This window comes from Crocodylus porosus, unplaced genomic scaffold (genome assembly GCF_001723895.1).
Source record: "Crocodylus porosus isolate Cpor-Errol unplaced genomic scaffold, CroPor_comp1, whole genome shotgun sequence".
Lineage (NCBI taxonomy): Eukaryota > Metazoa > Chordata > Crocodylia > Crocodylidae > Crocodylus > Crocodylus porosus.
In genome coordinates, this window is record NW_017728915.1 from 8,726,090 (window position 1) to 8,745,944 (window position 19,855).

At 43.2% G+C, this 19,855-nt stretch overlaps 1 protein-coding gene across 1 annotated transcript in view; it reads right to left on the reverse strand.

Moving 5' to 3' along the window:
* Window positions 1–19,855, reverse strand: part of NECAB2 (N-terminal EF-hand calcium binding protein 2) — a 319,048-nt gene that overhangs the window by 150,780 nt on the left and 148,413 nt on the right. The window contains exon 4 of the mRNA XM_019535664.1: window positions 6,072–6,097. Within this exon, the coding sequence (XP_019391209.1) occupies window positions 6,072–6,097 (26 nt within the window). The remainder of the gene's footprint in view (window positions 1–6,071; window positions 6,098–19,855) is intronic.

A 19,855-nucleotide genomic window follows, 5' to 3' on the forward strand; every position in this document is an offset into this window, starting at 1 on the left:
GGAGGACTAATAGGGGTGAGGCTAATGGGGTTGGAGGAGGCCTCATTAGGGGTTCCACAGTGGTGTGGGGACCCTGGCATTGGATGGCCAGGTAAGACTGAGGCTGCCTGAGCTGTATAGAAATTGTAGACCCGAGGAGGGGATTTAGGGGCCAGGCATGGCTATGGCCACCTGAGCCCCAATTGTGAGGAGCCCCAGGGAGGGCGCATAGGACGAGGAGCCCCAAGAGGGGAATTTGGGGGCCAGGCATGGCTACGGCCACCTGAGCCTCAATTGCGGGAATCGCGGGACAAGGCCCCGGTATGGGTGAGCGCAAAGGGGGCCCTGGGGGGGTGGGGCGCACGAGCACAAAGGGCCTGGTATGGGCTTGGCCTAAAGAGGCCTGGGAGCATCCGCGAGGGTGTGGGCAACAGTAATTGACTAGACAACAGCCGGTACATCTGAGAGGCTTGCGGTGTGGTATTAGGGGTGGTAGGAGCCACGTGTAGTCCTTGAGGCTTTAATTCATGGAGTCCGCCAAGATGGGAGACAAACTGGGATACATCAGGGTACCGTGTCCACAGGGGTTGAAAAGGCAGCCTCCCTTAATACTCTTGTCATCAAAGATGTGGTGGGCGAGAACGAGGGTGCATGGACACCCCACTTGACACGGTAGGTGGCGCTAGGAGAGGTCACAGCCACTCCTAGGTCCCTGCTCCGTGACACCTTTCCCCCTGCAAAAAAGGCCACTTTCCTTCACCTCAAATCTTAACATCAGGAAAAAAATTCTCCCCAAGGAAGATTCACAAGTCACTTTAAAATCTAGACACAGCACTCAAAATTCTTCAGTAGGAATATTTTCTCTTTTGGATGAGGTGTTGGATAAAATGTTTTTATACATTTTTTTCTGTCTCTAAATTTCTCTGAACAGTCAGGAGGGTGTATATTTGATTATGAACATTAGGCTGCTTGCCATGAAACATGAAGCTTTTCCTAAAGACATTATCTGATTATTATACCGCAATACTGGTCAATTGAACCTAAGAGCAAAGCCTGGAAGTAAGATATTGTCTGGAATTAACCCACTAGTTCTTAGTGAGCTTTATCTGCTGTGATGGCCAGAACTGGAAGGGTTAACAAGCAACTTATAGCAAAAAGAAAATGCTTTTTGAAGATATTTGAAATAAAGCTTATGAAACTGTTTCCTATCTGTCTGGAGTATAACCCGTAAGAATGATATATAGCTGTTTGCACTAGTTTTGAGACAGCATGAGTTTTAAAAAGCAGAACTAAAAAATAAAACTGCAAACCTAGCTGATTTAATACTTTTTGCTTAAAGTCAGTAAAATTTAACGGATCTAACCACAAGGTATAATTAACATAGTGGGTTGAACTTGGGTGGGGATATTTTAATCTCAGACCCCAAAGTGATGTGGTATGATTTGCTCATTGGGTAAACCCGAGCTTAGGCAGTAACTTTATTATAATGATTTCTAACACCTTTTAACCCTATAGAATAACAGCTACAGAATAAGATTATGAGTGGCTAAAAAACCAACAAATTAGCATAGACAAGATATAAAAGAATGCACAGGTTAAGTGACCGGCAGGAAGGATGGAATAGAAGGGTCATTGGTGTCCCATGCCCCCAGATCCCTTACTCCCTGTGTGAGCGAGGATCAGATCCTGACTGAGAGACCTTCCCCTGGTTCTCCCTCCAATAGCATGGATCGGGGATGACACTGAGGAACTATTAATAAGTTACTAACCAAGTGAAAACTGTTGGTTGAGTTCTGTCTGTTTTTATTATCATCGCCAATTTTGACTTGTGGTGTTATGTTATTTGTTTATTAACTTAACCTTTTTACTAACTGTCATATGTGCAAACTATATCTTTTTTTGTTATAAAAAAGAATGAATTTTACTTATAAGTGAAACTTGTCATTGCTTTCCTCCCAACCTCACCTCACCTCCTCAGTCCTGAACAAAAAGCCCAGTGGCTAATATAAACTGTAGTACTCGGTCAGTCTGCAACTAAATTGACATACTCACAGTGCCCAGCTGGCCTGTGACAAATGGTGTCAGAACAGGACTGAGGGTGGAGAGTTCAGAGGGGAAGAACAGTTTAGAGGGGGCAGAGGGGTAGACCCCACTGTTTAAAACCCTCCTGAAGTAATCCTGCCACAGTTCCCTGTCAGTGGGCTGCATTCACTGCCGTGCAGAAAGGCAAACCGAGGAAAAGATGTCCGTCTTGACTGCTGACAACCTGCCTAAGACTGGGGGCAGAGGAAGCCACTCAGCTCCATCAAACAATTCAACCCCTAGACAGTCAAGTAACCCAGCTTGAAAGTGAATTAAGAGAAGAAAAAAATTCTAGTGTGGTGTGTGTGGCTGCCAGAACAACTCCAAACTGACTAGAGATACTAGAACATCAAGAGGAAAAGATATTAGTCACACAAGGAATCGCCTCCCTTGAGCAGAAAGTGAAAGTAGCACAATCAGTTGAACCTTCCTTTTGTAGCAGCATTTAAAAAATGGACCCAACTGAAAGAATGGGAAGGGCTGCCTAGCAGAGAGACAGAGTTTGTCCCAGCGGAGACACTGTAGGCTCAACACAGTGGTCCCTTGGCGAGCCAAAATAAATGTTGTTTATACTGCTCATACTGATGCTACATATGCCACCTGGCAAAAGTCATATTCATAAAGCAAATATTTCAAAAAGCAAGGGGTAGATTGTGATGGCCAGAACGAGAAGGGTTAACAAGCAACTTACAGTAAAAAACAAATGCTTTTTGAAGATATCTGAAATAAAGCTTATGAAACTGTGTCCTGTCTGTCTGGAGTATAACCCATAAGAATGATATATAGCTGTTTGCACTAGTCTTGAGACAGCAGGAGTTTTAAAAAGCAGAATTAAAAAATAAAACTGCAAACCTAGCTGATTTAATACTTTTTGCTTAAAATCAGTAAAATTAATGGATCTAACCACAAGGTATAATTAACATAGTGGGTTGAACTTGGGTGGGGATGTTTTAATCTCAGACAAGGTTAGGCAGTAACTTATTATAATGCTTTCTAACACCTTTTAACCCTATAGAATAACAGCTACAGAATAAGATTATGAGTGGCTAAAAAGCCAACAAATTAGCATAGACAAGATATAAAAGAACACACACATTAAGTGACCTGCAGGAAGAACAGAACAGAAGGGTCATTGCTGTCCCATGCCCCCAGATCTCTTACTCCCTGTGTGAGCAAGGATCAGATCTTAACTGAGGGACCTTCTCCCAATACTGCCCTCCGATAGCGTAAATTGGCAATGCCTGACTTCACTAAATCAACTTGATGTGTACTTGACACTGAGGAACTATTAATAAGTTACTAACCAAGTGAAAACTGTTGGTTGATTTCTGTCTATTTTTATTATCACTGCCAATTTTAACTTGTAGTATTATGTTATCTGTTTATTAACTTAACCTTTTTACTAACTGTCATATATGCAAACTATATCTTTTGCTGTTATAAGTAAAATTCATTCTTTTTTATAAGTAAAAACTTGTCATTACTTTCCTCCCAACATTACCTCCTCAATCCTGAACCAAAAAGCCCAGTGGCTAATATAAGTTGTACTACTTAGTCAGTCTGCAACTGAATTGATATACTCACAGTACCCAGCTGGCCTGTGACAATCCGCATTTCAGATTTTATTGTGCGCAGTTCTGCACTCATTTGAAATATGGCAAAATTGAGAAAAGTTTTGCCAACTTCACTGCTGGATGGAAAACCAAGTACAATAGTTCTGGGAGTTCACAGCTTCTGGAACTGCCAAGGCACGTTATCAAAACTCCCTCTTTTCAGTTCACTAATGCACTAATACGGTTGAGTAACCTGGGGAGAGTCAGAGGACACTACTTTAAAATGAGAGGAGGGTGAGCAAAAACAAGCTATATTTGAGGCCCAGATGAGCCTAAGCCAATGTATTCAATGACAGCTAGTCAGCTGGTGTCACTTCAGTTCAATACACAGTGGTCCCAGCCTTCCATTCTTTATGCCTCTATAAACATCTTTTTTTTCATCTGAATGTTGCGGGGGGGTTGTCCATCAAGAACTGCAGAAACAGAAAACTAACATTTGCAGTCACATACATCACAAACTAACCCAGGGGTCGGCAAGCCCCAGCACGCATGCCAGAGTATGGCACGCAAGGCCATTTTGCTTGGAAGGCCACATCCAGCCTGGACTCTGGGCAGCCTGTTGCTGGCTATGGAGCTCAGGCTGCTTAAAGCAGGCAGCGTGAAGGCTGCAAGCCCTACTTCAAGCGGCCCAGGCTCTGTGGCTGATAGCAGCACCCAGAGCTAGGTTATCTGCAGCTGGTAGGCTGCAAGCAACTGCATCAGGCTCTGCAGCCCCAGCTGGGCTCTGTGGTGGCAGTAGCAACACACACGCCTCTGAGCAGATGGCAAGGGAGGAGCCTGGGCCAGCACAACTCTGGTCCCTCCTGCACTGCCCCCTTGGAAGCACATATGCAGTCACCACCAGCAACAAGGATTGGCCCCTCACGGCTCTCTTGTGGTCTGCCCCTAGCATGCCAAGTCAAGGTGTGGGTTAGGGCTGGGGTGTTTTTGGCACTCCAGCCAAAAACATTGCTGACCCTTGAACTGATCTAAACCATGGGATATAAGGTGAGTGCCTCTTTTCATATAAAGGGATCCAAGATACAACACTCCTATTTAAAACCGACATAATGTTTAAAAGAAAAGGCACAATTCTCTGGGTTTTACCCCTACCTTCTGCCCCATTTCTTTAATTTACAAATGCCAAGATTTTACAAGCTAAAGATTAGGGCTTCAGGGAATCAGGACTGCTAGGAGTCTAAAGTTAGAAATAGACAATTCTTGATGTTGCCTCTGTGCCTCCATAATGGTTTTATGGCATCACAAATTCCAAGCAAACAATGGTTCTACCTTTTTTCCTGCCACTGACGCAGCACGCAAAAGGTACTAAGGAGATGTGCTGCTTTATTGTGGCCAATGTCTGTGTTTGGTTTGTGGTGGGAGAGTGCAGGCAGCCCGAAATTGCCCATGATCCCCCGCCACTCCAGGCAGGGACTTTAGGGGCTTGAGAGCCCTGATTCTGCACACCCTGGCTGTTACAGTGATGTACCCCTGAGGTATATTTCTGTAACCAGGGAAATCCCATGCAGATCCCAGCATGGAGGCAGGGGACCTGAGAAACACAGCTGCCCCTTGCCTCCACACCAGGACCCTCATAGCCTTAGGCCTCCAGGGGACCTGCGCTAACCCATGTCTCATGCAAAGGTATGGTTCAGCATGTATCCAGGCAGGGGCAGGGGACAGGCACTGGAATTGAGTAATCCCTGACTGTACCTCCATGCAGGGACTTGAGCCTCCATGTGAAGCATGTGTCAACATAGGTCCCTGCACAGAAACACAGGGTGCTGGGGATTTCCTGGCTCTTTCATCCCACCACCTTCCCTGCCAGGATTCATGCTGACCCAATGCTTCAGGGGGACGCATAGGCTAGTGTGCAGTCTGGCAAGGAGAGGTGATTAGCACAGGAGCCAGGGAATCTCTGGTGTCCCATACCTCCCTGCCAGGATTTGCACCAACTCATGCTTCAGGCACAAGCATGGGTCAGTATGGGTCCCCACATGGAGGCAGGGAGTGCCAGGGATTCCCCAGCCCCTACGCCACCCTGCACCTTCCTGCTATTCCACAGCAGGGCCTATGCTGACCATGTCTCCACATGAGGAATGGGCCAGCACAGAACCCAATGTGGGGGAACAAGGGGCTCAGGGAATCCCTGGACAAGGGGAGCATAACATCTCTTGTGCTGCATCAGGCAGGTGATATGCTGCATCATCGGTGTCCTCCTTTGAACCTGCCTGTCTATTCTGAAATGTAAAAGCAAGCCCCTGTTTTTCAAAACCTTGGCTATTCTGTATAAGATAGTTTCTTTACAAACAAAGAAGAGAAGACCCCTCTTTTCCTCAGCAATACAAGAGTTCACTTTACTTTTCATATATCCTGAAAAAACACCGGCATTAAAATAGATAAAGAAAAGGTACTTACCACACAGTTCCTTTGTATCCACATTACTGTAGCAAGGGAGATACAAGTAAAGGAAGAAAAGAGAGAGTTAATAGTTTACAAGTAAAGGGAAAAAATAAAAGATGTATGAAGAATGTATATTATTAGAGGTGGACGCAACACATAGAAAAGTTATGACCCTAGTTTCAACTTCATAGTTTAATCCCATCCCAGTTTAATACCCATCCGTGCTTTTCACAAACCACCCTCAATTCACTATAACAGGCTTTTAGTGCTTTAAACCTTAGTAAACTACTTAATAGCAGAGCTGTGCCAGTGCTAGATAAAATTCTGTCTGCATACTGACAATACAGTCTCAGTGATGGGAAGTGTTTTGATTCCCATCAAGACAAGCAGGAGACAGTCATTTACACACACATAGTTTGAATGGCAATTAACTTGAATTAGGCCTGATTGTCCAGGGAAAAAAATGTTAATCTCAGATACTTCATAGGTACTTAAAGTGGGACAATGGGTTTGTAGGTCTGTAGGATCCCAGATTAATGGCTTTGTCCCAGGGGAAATCTGAAGTTTGTTTTTAGCCTGTGAAATTCACCAGATCGTCAACACACAGGGAGTCACAATAACCAACCTACAAGACCAACACAGCCCAGTTGCACCTAAATGGCACCAATTTCAGTGGATTATACTAAGGATTTCTCACTTGGTAGTTTTTCACAGATCTAGTTAATCACCAATGTTGTACACCAAAATAAAGTTCTTTAATAGTTGCTCTACTACAAGCATCAGTAACCAAGATACAGAATTATTCATATGCATGCTGTGGAACCACCACGTGCAAAGATCATTCCTTATACCTGAACACGCATAGGTCTAGCAACTTTACGGGCAAGTATTTTCTTGTTAAAATTACCCATTGCATTCTGTTATAAAACAACATGATACTGGTACTTTGTAAATTATCTGCAAAGTAAGTGATGTTTTAAGCCTGTTTTATGTTTCAAAGGTAGCGAGATCAAGAGTTCATTCCTTGTTGGCACTGAATATTCATTTAAAAATACAATCTGAATTAGTATCAGTGACAAATGTCAATTTAGCAGTCTCAGCCATGAGAGATCTGATCATAACTTGGTAAGAAGAGGTCAGTATTATAAAGGTTCAGTTGGATAAATGGCTTGCTCTGTGTTCTTCTCTTCAGAATGACTCTGTAGGTCAATGGACAAGCAAGGGACCAGGGCAAAGCCTGACAGGAAGGGCTGATTCCATCCAAATAATATAGTCACCTCATTAGGCATGAAACTAGAGTAGCACCACCTACACTGTCAGTGGATTCAAAAGAAAAAAGGCTCCACCTAAAAACCATTCTGTAAAAAGGCACAGAGCACCAGTTTCTAGTACCATATTTAGATTACTAAAACTGAAACAACACAATTACAATTCATTTAACATTTTTATTAAGACTCCCCCACCATTTCTCATAGCGAGGGAAACACAAGGGAGGGAGACAGTTTAACTTTCTGTTCTTCCTCCCGTGTAGTTTGGCATTTCAAACTTTTGCCAGGGAACCGATGAAACTGAAAGGCATCAGATTTAACAGTGAAAAAATATGCTGGTTTATACACAGCATAGTAGTATCACGCGGGCTCACTGCCACACAATTGGAAGTTAAGAATTTAGTAGAATTGAAAAAAAAAAAGAATTAAGGCATCTATTTGGCCAATAAGAACATATTCATAGATTCATAGATTGTTAGGGGCTGGAAGGGACCTTGTAGATCATCGGGTCCAGCTCCCTGCACTAGGCAGGAAAAGACAACTGGGATCAAGTAACCATAGTGAGGTGACTGTCTGGTCTCCTTCTGAAGATTTCCGGGGTGGGTGACAGCACCACCACTGAAGGGAGTTTATTCCACAGTCTGGACACCCTGACTATGAAAGAGTTTTTCCTGGAATTGAGCGTGAAGCGACCTTCCAGGAGTTTGTATCCATTGGTCCTGGTGTTCACCAGGACACCCCTGAAGAAGAGCTGTTCACTGAGTTCTTGATGTATTCCCCTGATGCAGTGATAAGCTGTTACCAATTCCCCTCTCAGCCTTCTCTTCTGTAGGCTGAAGAGGCCCAAGTCCCTCAACCTCTCCTCGTAGGGCATGTCTTGCAAGTCCCTGATCATAGGGGTGGCTCTTCTGCTGTCTCACCAGTGTGGAGTACAGTGAGAGTACCACTTCCTCAGTTTTGCATGAAATGCAACAGTTAATGCATGCCAGTATGTTGCTTGCCCTGCTGACCACAGTTCATGTTCATGCAATAATCAATCACTATCACTAGGTTCCTTTCAGCTGTGGCGCAAGTCAAATTGTCGCCACTGAGCCTGTAGGTATGCTGGGGATTGTTTACCCCCAGATGGAGTAACTTACACTTCTGAGTATTGAACGTCATCTGGTTCCAGTCCACCCAGCTCTCCAGCCTGTCCAGGTCTGCCTGTATCTGCACTCTATCTTCTGGCATGACCATGCTCCCCCATAACTTGGTGTTGTTTGCAGACTTGGCCAGTGAGCTTTTTACCTTCACATCCAAATCACTGATAAAGATGCTGAAAAACATCGGTCTAGGCACAGACCCCTGAAGGACACCATTGGCCACTTCTTGCCAGGATGACGTGGATGAACTGTCTGGGTCCTACCATGCAGTCAGTTTTCTACCCACTGAACTGTTGAGCAGTTAAGCCCGCAATCTTCCAATTTTTCCACAAGGTCGTCATGGGATATTAGATCAAAAGCCTTTTGGAATTGTAAGTATATAACGTCAACCTTCTCTCACCTCCTGGACACAGCAGAGAAGTGTTTATGTGCAATGACATGAGATAAGATATGGTGCAGAAGGGATATAAAGTAGGCCAGTTTTAGCCAGTTCATGGTGGTGCAGCATACTAGCACTTCTGTCACACTGCTGTCATAAGTTCCAGAATTTCAACTTTCATCTTCCAAAAAAGTCAGCCTTTGACTCCAATGTTATGAAGAAAATTCTAAAAATCCATTCGGCTGATACGACGATAAATAGGAGTCTTTAGTAAGTATGGAGCAGCAGCTCTGTGTGGGATGACATTTTCTTCCCAGATGTTAATTCAGCTACCCACTTATAAATGTAATGCCAACATCATTAATACAAAGTTATTTTATTAACTAGGATCACATATGTGCACCATTTTACAGTGCAGCAGATGGACGGCATCTGGGAAATACAAGAAAGAGCTATGACCATGGAGTCCAGCAGAGTTCCTGAACAGTCTGAAGTTCTACTAAGGGAGCCCAAAGGTCATAGAGTTCAGAGAGCACGGATATCAGATGGTTATCTCTCACACACACACACACACACACACACACACACACACACACACACACACACACACACACACACACACACTTTTATCATCTGCACCTTCAAGTATGCACTGCATCTCATTTTGGCAATTCTCATGAATAGTGTTCCCTCCTAACGTGATCCCCCAAATACAACCTCAAAATGCAGGGCACAACCCAACATCCAAATTGGTAGGAAAGTTCTTCTTACTCAAATCATATTACTCCAGTAATGACCTATTATGGGAGTTCTTCCACTTTCCAATTATGTGGGTCACTATGAGACAGGTCACTAGGCTACCCAGACTCTATTCTTCTGATCTGGTATGGGACATTGTTTAATTCTGAAAAACTCTGAAAAAAACCACAGTTCATAAGAACTTCAGTCTCAATTCTGTCTGGTCAAAGTGCTTCAAAAAGTCTTATTGCCCTATGTAGAAGCCAGGCATAAACTACAGTTCGAGAGTTCCCTGTACACAAAGTTCCACAAACTAGCCCTCAGTGTATGTATGTGCTACTAGTATGTAAAATGTATGCCCACAAGCACAGAGGGCACGGCCAGGAAAGAAAGACTGTGACTAATCTACTTGAAGCTCAGTTTCCTGCATTATTACAAAGGTTATTTCAGACTTGAAAGGAATTTGAAATGTTGTCTTAATAGAATTATTCTTTATCAATCCATTTATATCCAGCAAAGCTATTTCTTTAACTAAACTCATTCTTGATCTGCCCGACTACTCAGCACAGAGTGGCTTAAGGAAGAAAAGATTTTTAAACCCTGATTTCATCATTGGAGCTCTCTGATAGTCTTAACGTCGCCACCTACTAACTCTCTGAAAGCATTCCTGGCACTTTATGCCCTAGAAGACTTTAACAGGAAGCACTGGCAGTTTCCTTACTCCAGATTCTGAGCTTCTATAGATCTCAATCGAGGGACCCATCTCTTTCATGAAGTAAACATCCAAGACTTCCCACTTGTGGGGGTTTTTTTACTTCACTGAAATTTTGTTTTGTCTTTACAGTTTATAGGAGAAAAAGCAGCTTTTCCCTGCAGGTTGTTTATCCATCATTTTTCTCCTCTTGTACTCCTTTCTGGATCACTAAAAGTCTCCCAAATCTTCTCCTGTCCCTAGTCCTCTCTCTCAGTTCTGACAGAGTCTTTTCTATCTCATGCTACCAGAGACCATAGCGCTTGCTTTTCTGAAGCTTTCCTGACATTAGCATTTACTATAGTTCATTTCTCCAGACCTTTAGTGCTGCTGATTCACTGCATTATGGGACCTTTTCCATTCACTCCTCTCTTCCAACATATTTCCCATTTGGGTAATCATTTCAGGTGCTCCACCTCGGGAGAAAGAACCCACATCATACTTACAAGCTCAGCAGTGCTATACTCACTAGCATCACAACAAAAAGAGACTTGGGGGTCATGATTGATCACACGATGAACATTAGCCACTAATGCAATGCTGCAGCTGGCAAACCAAATACAGTAAATGCTCTGTTATCCGGCATCCTCTGTTACCTGGAACGGGGGATGCCAGATAACAAAATATGCCGGTTTATTGAGTGGCCCGAGCAGGCATCCTTGCCTGTTTGGGGCGCCGCTTTCCTGCAACATCCAGGGCATTGCTGACCCTCCCACAGGCCCTGAGGGATGGGGAGGTGGGCCCTGTGGGACAGGAGGCAGGCCCCATGCAGCCTGCTATTCTCTGGGCTGTGGGGGCTCAGAGAAACCGGAAGTGCCATGGTGGGCACTTCTGGTTTCACTTTACCTTACAAGCCAGCATGCCGGTTAATAGAACATGCCGGCTTGTAAGGTGCCAGTTAACAGAGCTTTCACTGTACAACTCTAGCTTGCATCTACCGATGCATCTCAAGCAAGACCTGAGAAGTTATCCTCCCATTTTACTCTGCCTTGGTGAGACCACAGCTGGAGTACTGCATCCAATTCCGGACTCCACACTCTAGAAAGGATGTGGAGAAGCTTGAGAAAATCCAGAGGAGAGCCACGCGCATGATTAGAGGTCAAGAGAGCAGGCTTTATGAGGAGAGGCTGAGAGGCATGGGACTCTTCAGCCTGATCAAAAGAAGACTCAGAGTGGACTTGGTGGTAGCTTATAAGATTATAAGGGATGTACATCAGGAACTGGGAGAATGTCTGTTCAACAGGGCACCCCATGGGAAGACAAGGTCTAATGGTCACAAGCTTATGGAAAACTGTTTTAGACTGGACACAAGGAAAAACTTTTTTACCGTCCAAGTATCCAGAGTCTGGAATACACTCCCCACAGAAGTGGTGCAAGCACCTATCCTGGATATGTTCAAGAAACACTTGGATGCTCACCTTGCTGGGGTCATCTGATCTCAGCTAACTTCCTGCCCAATGAACACACAAGGTCTCTGCCAGTCCCAACATCTATGACATCCATGAAATACCAGAGACCTTGGGGGCAGCAGGAAGATGAAGTGAATACGCAGTCCATGCTGGCTATGTGCCAGAGAGCCAAGCTCTAGCATCCCCCACAGTTTCTGGCTTGATCCACTGCAGGCATGTGACTGCACTTCCTAAATCAAAAGTTATGTCTGTTCATTTCCTTATTGGTTCAATCTTTGCAGCTTAGACTAACCTGCAAAGACCAAATCAATTCAGCCTCAGGCTTTTTGACTTTCTGCACTTAGCTTAAATGGCATTTTTGGGACTTAGATGATCATACCCTATCATCTTTCAGAAAAGAATAGAATGCTACCCTTACTCATCAGTGGAACATTAATTTTTCTTGAAAAATGCCACCATGTTAGGGAGGAGATAGGTCGGGGAGGAGGGGGCAAGCTCTAAAGAGGGATGGGTCTGTAAAGCAGGGTGGGATGCTAGCAGACTGTGACCTAACTTGCAGCAGGAGGGGATCTGGTAAAGAAGTTCAATAGACTGGTCTAACCTAAACCAATTAAGTCTGCTACCATATCAATCCAGGTCTATCTTAGACCAAGATCTGCCATTTTTAAACAAGTCTGTGTGCCCTGAACTTCTCTATGGTTGCAGGTTTTGACTTGTTTCTGATCACTTGCACTGGTTTACATGTAAAGTCTGTACCTGGCCATTGATGATGTAGGGCCTGGTTACTGCCTGGAGTACTGAATGTGGGAGTGCTGAAGGGCAATCATTTGGGTAGTTCAATAGATGGCAAACTTCTCTCTGTTAATTACTGAACAACTATCCTGAAATGGTACTGTACTCATGGAGATGCTGTCTTTTTCTCTTAAAGATGATTAGCAGATCCTGAACACTTGTTATTAAAGATTGTATTCCAATTTTCACAAGCTGTAGGGTTGTCAGCTATAAAGCACTAAGCTAATTTCATTCTATCTGAATATACTTCAACATCTATTTAACTGCATTTTGTGATGTTCTCTTCTCATTCCTAAATTATTATATTTCAGTGATGATTTTGCTGGAGTTTAAGATCCTTATGGATGCTAGTACTTAGCTAAACACTCATTACAATATGAAAGCAATGAGGTGCAAATAAATAAGAAAAAGCCATTTTTTAACATTTAAGTTTAAATTTTACAATGCACATGCATTGGAGAATACAAACAATTCTGTTTCTGTTCATAGCAACTCATTGAAATTGCAAGTACTATATACAGATAGGTATACATTTAAAAAATCTAACTAGAAGCTGAAAATACTATTTATATGCATGTGAGTAGTGATGATTTTACATGCAATCTATGACCTCACAGGTGCACTAGAGTAGCTATTGATTTCACAAGCTGTATTAAATTTATCTGTATTTATAAGATTTTCTTACAAAATCAACAGGAAATTAATGGTGTACTAGTGTAGGCAGATTAGTTTGACGACTGACCTAAACTGCCTTTTTTCACCCCAAGAAAGGAAAAGCTTTGAGTCTTCATTTCATTTTCATACCCTTATGTGGAACTGCATATGGGTAGAAAAGCTTTTTATAAATGATATTTATGGCCTAGTTGAAAATAAGAAGGACTAAAAACCTCAAAAGTACCCATTCTTGTTAGCTAAATTTCCAGTCTAACTTTGCTGATTAAGTAATTCTGGTAGAGTCTCTGAACTTGTAGATATCTTTCTGTACCATCTGAATGGTTTTAAGCTGGTCTGTTCTGATATTAGATGGTATATTCAGACTGTGTTGATATGTGCATGTGTATCAAAAATTAGAATCACATGGTTAGACATCTTGTGAATTTTTTTATGCCATTAGGAATCAGGAGAATAATTTGCTCCATTAGAGTTTAGTTGATTTTCTTTTTTGGTAAAAGGTTGTGCGCTTTTGGGTTTGAAAAGCATAGTGTAATAATGATTAAGTTAATCACTTGTGTAATAATTTTGGCATTTAGTGAAAAGTGTTCTACAATCAATGTTTGAATACTATTCAGACCAAGAGTAGAGTAAACAGATGGAGGGTTTATTCCAAGAGATGGATGTTCCTCTTTCCAACAGATTTGATACTGGGAGCTTTGTACCATGGGCTGGTGCTCTGTTGAGAGCAGCCATTACCTAAGATTCCAGGCTTGATTTCAGATGTATCTTTTCAGAATGTCTGTGTTCCATTTTCAAGACACCAGTGTCCCAGGATCACCCCCCCAGCCTGGCAGGCAGATCTGCTACGTGCTGCTAAGGGCAGGGCATTGGGGAATCCAAGGCCAGCTGCAGCCCCATATGTGCCCCCAAGACATGCTAAGCAAGGCCTGGTGCTGGGCAGCTCCTGGGCTAGCAAAGACACTGAGCAGGGGCAGGCATGGCTGGGAAGCACAGTGAACTACAGGCATGCGGGGCCAGGACTGTCACCAATGCACACCTCCAGAGTCAGGGGTGGGGTGACTTCCTGTTTCCTGCCACTGTCTGGCCAGCCCCCAGCCTGCCAGCAGCTGGCTGTGAGCAGTGGCAAGAGGGAGGGGTTGGGGAGGCGGGGCAGTGGAGGCAATCTGCTGGACTTGGCCACTGCAGCAGTATACATACTTTCCCCTTCTCCCCCCCAAGAGCGAACGTCCATTTTGTTTGCTCCTGATCCAACTTTGGGTAGTTAAAATGTGAAACTTAGACTGCTTCTGCCTTGGGCTTTTTTAATGTCTGTACTTAGCCAATAAGTTTCAATAAGACCATGGTTGCAGAAATAGGGTTTTAAAATTAAAAATAATTAAGGAAACTCCCCTTGCTAAAGCTCATCAAGCAAACTTAAAAAACAAGCAAACAAATAAACAAAACCCTTATCTTAACCCACCTCCACTTCTTTCCCAGACCTTAGCAAGGACACTTAGGACACTTGTCCAGTATTTCATTCAACTAAATAAATGATCAAATAAAACAAGATATCACACAAAAAGTAATATTCTTATTATTAATACCACCCCCGCAAAAGCCCCCAACACCTTAAGTCTGTCAGACTAGCACTTGTCTGGCAATCTTCTTTTAATTTAAATCCATACCACATTAATAACATACCTAATTACAGTGCTTATTAAAGTCATAACCCAGACAATGAGAAAAATATAATAATGTTCAGATGGAACTTTATAAGAAGAAATCATTAAAGATCACAGCATTAAGTAGCTTTCATGTATACGTTCAGCTTAATCCAGGTGATTTATTTCCAATTTCCTTTTATGAAGAATTTTTTTTATACAACTAAAAGATCTATCATTTTTTAAGGTTATAAGCTTTCTTGAATGTATTTGCCGAGTTAACTGTTAACTTCATTAGATATAGGAGGTAACGTCCAATGCTTTTTCTGTTAATTATTACTCCTATCATATCTAGCTCCCGGATCACAAAGCTGGGGCAGAACCTACTGACTTATAGTTAGTTCTGAGAACAAAGTCACTACAAAATATCCATCTTGATAGCCACATGTTGCACAGGAGTTGGGATAAAGTCTAGGAATGAGCTTTCAAACAGGGGCAGAATACAGGTATACATGGACAATATAGGCATACAGAAATAAGCACTACATGCTGACAGGGACAAGGTCTATACCTGTACTTAACTACCATGGGGTATTTACCTGCTCTGTCTAGCAGATACTTCTAGATATACTCATTACAAAATTAGACATTTGGGACTAAATTTCAGGCCTCCATTCAAAACCAAGTTTCATTGGTACAAAAACTGCATATGAGCACTGAAGGTTGGAAGGCGGCCTTTCTGGTCTGACAAAGAAGCTTGAGATTAGAATTCAGTTCTTAAATTAACTTGAAAATAAGAGAGACGTTTGTTAGGAATGCATCAAAGCAAAACTCTGATTATAAAAATGTTTATTAAAATAAATTTCCTATGAGTTTATACCAATTTGGGATACCATAATTTTATGGAATGTTACTGCTTGGTAGTCTAGAGAACTGAACTTTCAAATTTGAGACAGCCACTGGCATGGTATCACTGAGGTTAAGCACTAGTGTCATCTCTACAGAGGTTAAGGGCAGGGTAGGGAAAACAGGAAACAATATTTGAAATGACTTTTCTACTGAGTGACTTGGAATAAATCAGGAAGAGGCCCTTCAATTGATGATTTTCTGGTCCATTTCTTTTTTACTGCCCTTGTGCTCTTAATTACTAGACCTCACCCAAACCTAGAATTCCTATGCCGTACAGCACTTTAAAAGAATTTTCATGCCACAAATAGCAGAATAACTCAGTGGGCTGACCAGGACAGCAACCCAGGGCACCACTTTTGGGAGAAGCACAAAAATGGCCACCACCAACAACACAGCAGCTGGCACTGCCCCATGTGCTGCTGCTGCCCACTTACACTTCTGTTGGGATTTTCAAAATATAATTTTAAAAAAATCAAAACAAAAGTGACATTTTGCTTGCACTTCTAGAAAAAAAAAATCAATATGGATTCTCAACCAGACCAGAGACTGGGAAACCCCAACAGGAGCTAGAGGTACCATGAACAGGGAACACTGGCAGACTGGGAACACCACCTCTAGCTGAGGCTCCCAGGCTCAGAGGCAGATTAAGATTTATTGGGGCCCTGGGTAAACACAAAATTGGAGGCCCCCTCTAGAGGTGCACCAATATATCAGTCACATATCAGATTGGCACTGATAAAAGGAAAATTAACATTATCAGCCATCAGCTTCTTTTTTGGCTGATGTAGCCGATAATGTCACCAATAAATGCTGCATGCATGTGTGCAGTCACCATGCACACAGCCAGGAATGCAGACAGGCAGCTTGCAGAGCAGTGCCCTGCTGGTAAGTCTATGGTGGGGAAGGTGCAGGGAGGCAGACTGAGGCCCCCATGGTGAGGGAGAGAGTGGGGCAGAGGCTGGGGTAGGTGCTGCCCAGCAGGCCAGTGAATGGGGCTCTGGGGTGGGGTGCAGGGTGGAGCTGTGGGCGGCTCATCCAGGGGACACTACTCCCTGTCACTGTGTGTACCTCTTGGGGAGGCATGTGACCCCCCCGGATTTGTCTCTGGGGCTAGGGTGGGCTGCTCGCTGCAGGCGTCAGGCCAGGGCTGGGAGCAGGGCAGGTGGTGGTGGTGCTGGGAGTAGTGGCTGGGGGGGGGACTACAAGGAATTTTGGGGCAACTATAGCCCCCAACCCCTCCCACCCAGTGCTGCCCCTGCTCAGAGCATTCTGCTATGCTGTCATTGCCCTGCCAATGAAGAGTGAGCTGCAGGGGGGGGCCTGATTGTCAGTGGCTTCTGGGCCCAGAGCCTGCTGGCCCATGCATTAATCTGCCTATGCTCAGGCGGCTGGCTCTGTAAAAGCCCTCCACACCCAGATGATCTGAAAAGGAACTATGTTTCTATCTCTAGAAAAACAACCTGGTTTTAGTCGGAAGGTCTATTAATAGCAGCCTTTCTGGAACAATTCAGAATGCTATCAACTGCAGAGCTAGAAGTGATCAGACTCTTTTCTTATCCAGAATATAGGTCTTTAGTGCTGATGAAAGTTGGCTCTAGGGCAGAGGGTTAAGCTAGCAGATACTTCTATACCTGTTGCAGTTTTCCCACAAATTGAATATGAAATCCTATCTATCTGTACTAAAGATGTACTGTATTGTTTCAGAATAGAGGGTGGGGTTACATCAAGGATGCTTGGGAGTGTAGGCACCCCTCTGCACTATTCTTAGCTTTGCCACTGACCCACTGTTGGATCACTCAACCTCTCTCTTCCTCATTTTGCTGGAATGGAAGGTGCAGTGGAGTTCTTGTGCTTGTTTTCCCTCTGTTCTTGTAATCCACTCTGCTTTCCCATGGATTCTTACCACCTTCTCCATAAAACAAGGACACTGTCCTGTGCTTTGCTGTTATCAATGCATTTTATAGGCCTTCCTTGTTTTACCAAGGGAACAGAAAGGTTGGTCCAAAGTGAAAGAATAAGATGGAGGAACAAAGCATGAAATTCCCCTTTTCAGTTTTTAAACAGCGGGGAAGGTAGCCACTGCATCTGTGTTTGGGAAGGGCAAACAAAAAATAATGTGAATTCATAGGTTACAAATACATCAAAGTCTTCTCTTCAAAGTGTATTTCACATGCAAATTGCTGCCTGAATGGGCTGTTCAAATGCCAATCAACACCTGATCAGTTTCAGCTGAAGTTAATAACCTTTTCTGCTTTGGCAGATGAAAGGCTCACAGCAGCCACTGGGGCTGCATAGCTGGCTCCCCTGCAACAAACAGGGAGGTCTTTGGAAAATGCCTTTCTGTTTTTATTTCCATCTCTAACACACAGCTTTGCGTCTGTGATGAGGTTTCTTGTGCTACTCCAAATGAGCACAGAGAAAATATATTCTCTAGTCACATCCACCTGCAAAACTGATTTTCATTCAGAGGAAAAAACCCAAGAGAAATGCATGCAATTGGAAAGAACAATTCTGTTTTAGGATACTTTAAATGCAAATGCTAGTGACTATACAGGACCTCATGGACAGGGAAAATGGATCACAGCCTAACTTTTGTGCATATGCTTTTAAAAAACTAGGAATGAGAAGTCTAACAGTCTCTGCACTCAGGAGCATCTACAGAGTGATCCATCTATTAAAGCTCCTTGGCTTTCTAAGGAGAGTCTAAATCATCCCAAGCAGAAGCAGGGAACAGTTGGAGCCATGACTTTTACCCATCTACTTCCATACTCCTCTGAGTACTTTAAAAAGAATCTAGATAACTCTAAAATCACACAAGGAGGTCCTTAGCAGAAGACCATGAAAAGTTCTGATTTAAAAAGGCCAAGGAGCCAAAGAAAGGAATACTGGCTTTACATTCAAGTTCAAACACATGCTAAGTGTAGACTGCCTCCTGCATTATTTACACTGTGAGATGTGTGAAAGCCCTGGCCTTTCAATAGGATGTGGCATATGACAGCAGGTTCAACCTCAAGCTAGCAAGATCTGCTTTTAAATTAGGATGAGAACCTTCCAGTTTAATATTCTGAAAGACTCATGCTAAGATATATGCTGCTAAGGACTTGATAACTAGAATCATGCTGGAGAAATAACTTAGGTGTGATTTTTCTCATTTTGTTTACATTTCTTGACGCTCCTGAATATTTATCGTTCCCCATCCCTTTAACTCACAATTCCTTTGTCTGTCATTTAACAGAGCTCTGGGGAACAGAAATCATGTTGCCCTCAATGCTTCAAAAAAAAAAGGCTAGCCACAGATTCTCATCAGAAATTAGTAAATTCCAAGTGCCATACATAGCTACAATCTGTATTCTGGGAATCTTCCCTGCTGATCCTTTTTCCTTGCTTTAACTTCTTCCTGTCAGTTTTATTTTGTGTCATCCCTGCTATTCTCCACCTTCCCTTACAATTTTTCCTCCTTGGTTTCCATTCTTCTTCCAAATAATCCTTTCCTGTTTTCCTATCCTCTTGCCAGAATATAAATACATTAAGGCTAACACCTACCCCAGGGTTTTTTTTGTTTGCTTTTTTAAGAAATCTAACATGAAATTCACTGTGCTTGTATGTTGCATCTTTCTCTGCCACTCTGTTTCTTCAGCCTGCAAGTTCCTCCAAGCAGGAACTGCCTTTTATTCTGTTATATATACAGGCCAGGTACAGACAACTCTTTTACCAACGTAAGTGATCAAAAATCAGTTTATACCCATAACACAACAGAAGTTCAGCACACAAAACTGGTCTATACCCATAAGAAATAGGGCTGTGGAAACCTTCGGCTGCTGTTTGAATTTGGAGGAGATTCGGCCTGATATAGTGGCTGAATCTCCAAACCTGAATCAAATTGGGAGACCAATAAAAAGGTCTGAATCGATTCGAAGGTCTCCAAATCTATTTGGAAAAGGTTCAGAGAGCTTCAGAGATTCAGGCAGTCCCCATTTGCTGCCACAGGAAGCTGGACCTGGACTCCGTGCTGGTAAGTAGGGAACGGGGTGGGGGGAGGCCTGCAGGAAGGAGGAGGGGATTATGGGGGGACCCCTGCCAGGGCTTATCCCCTGCC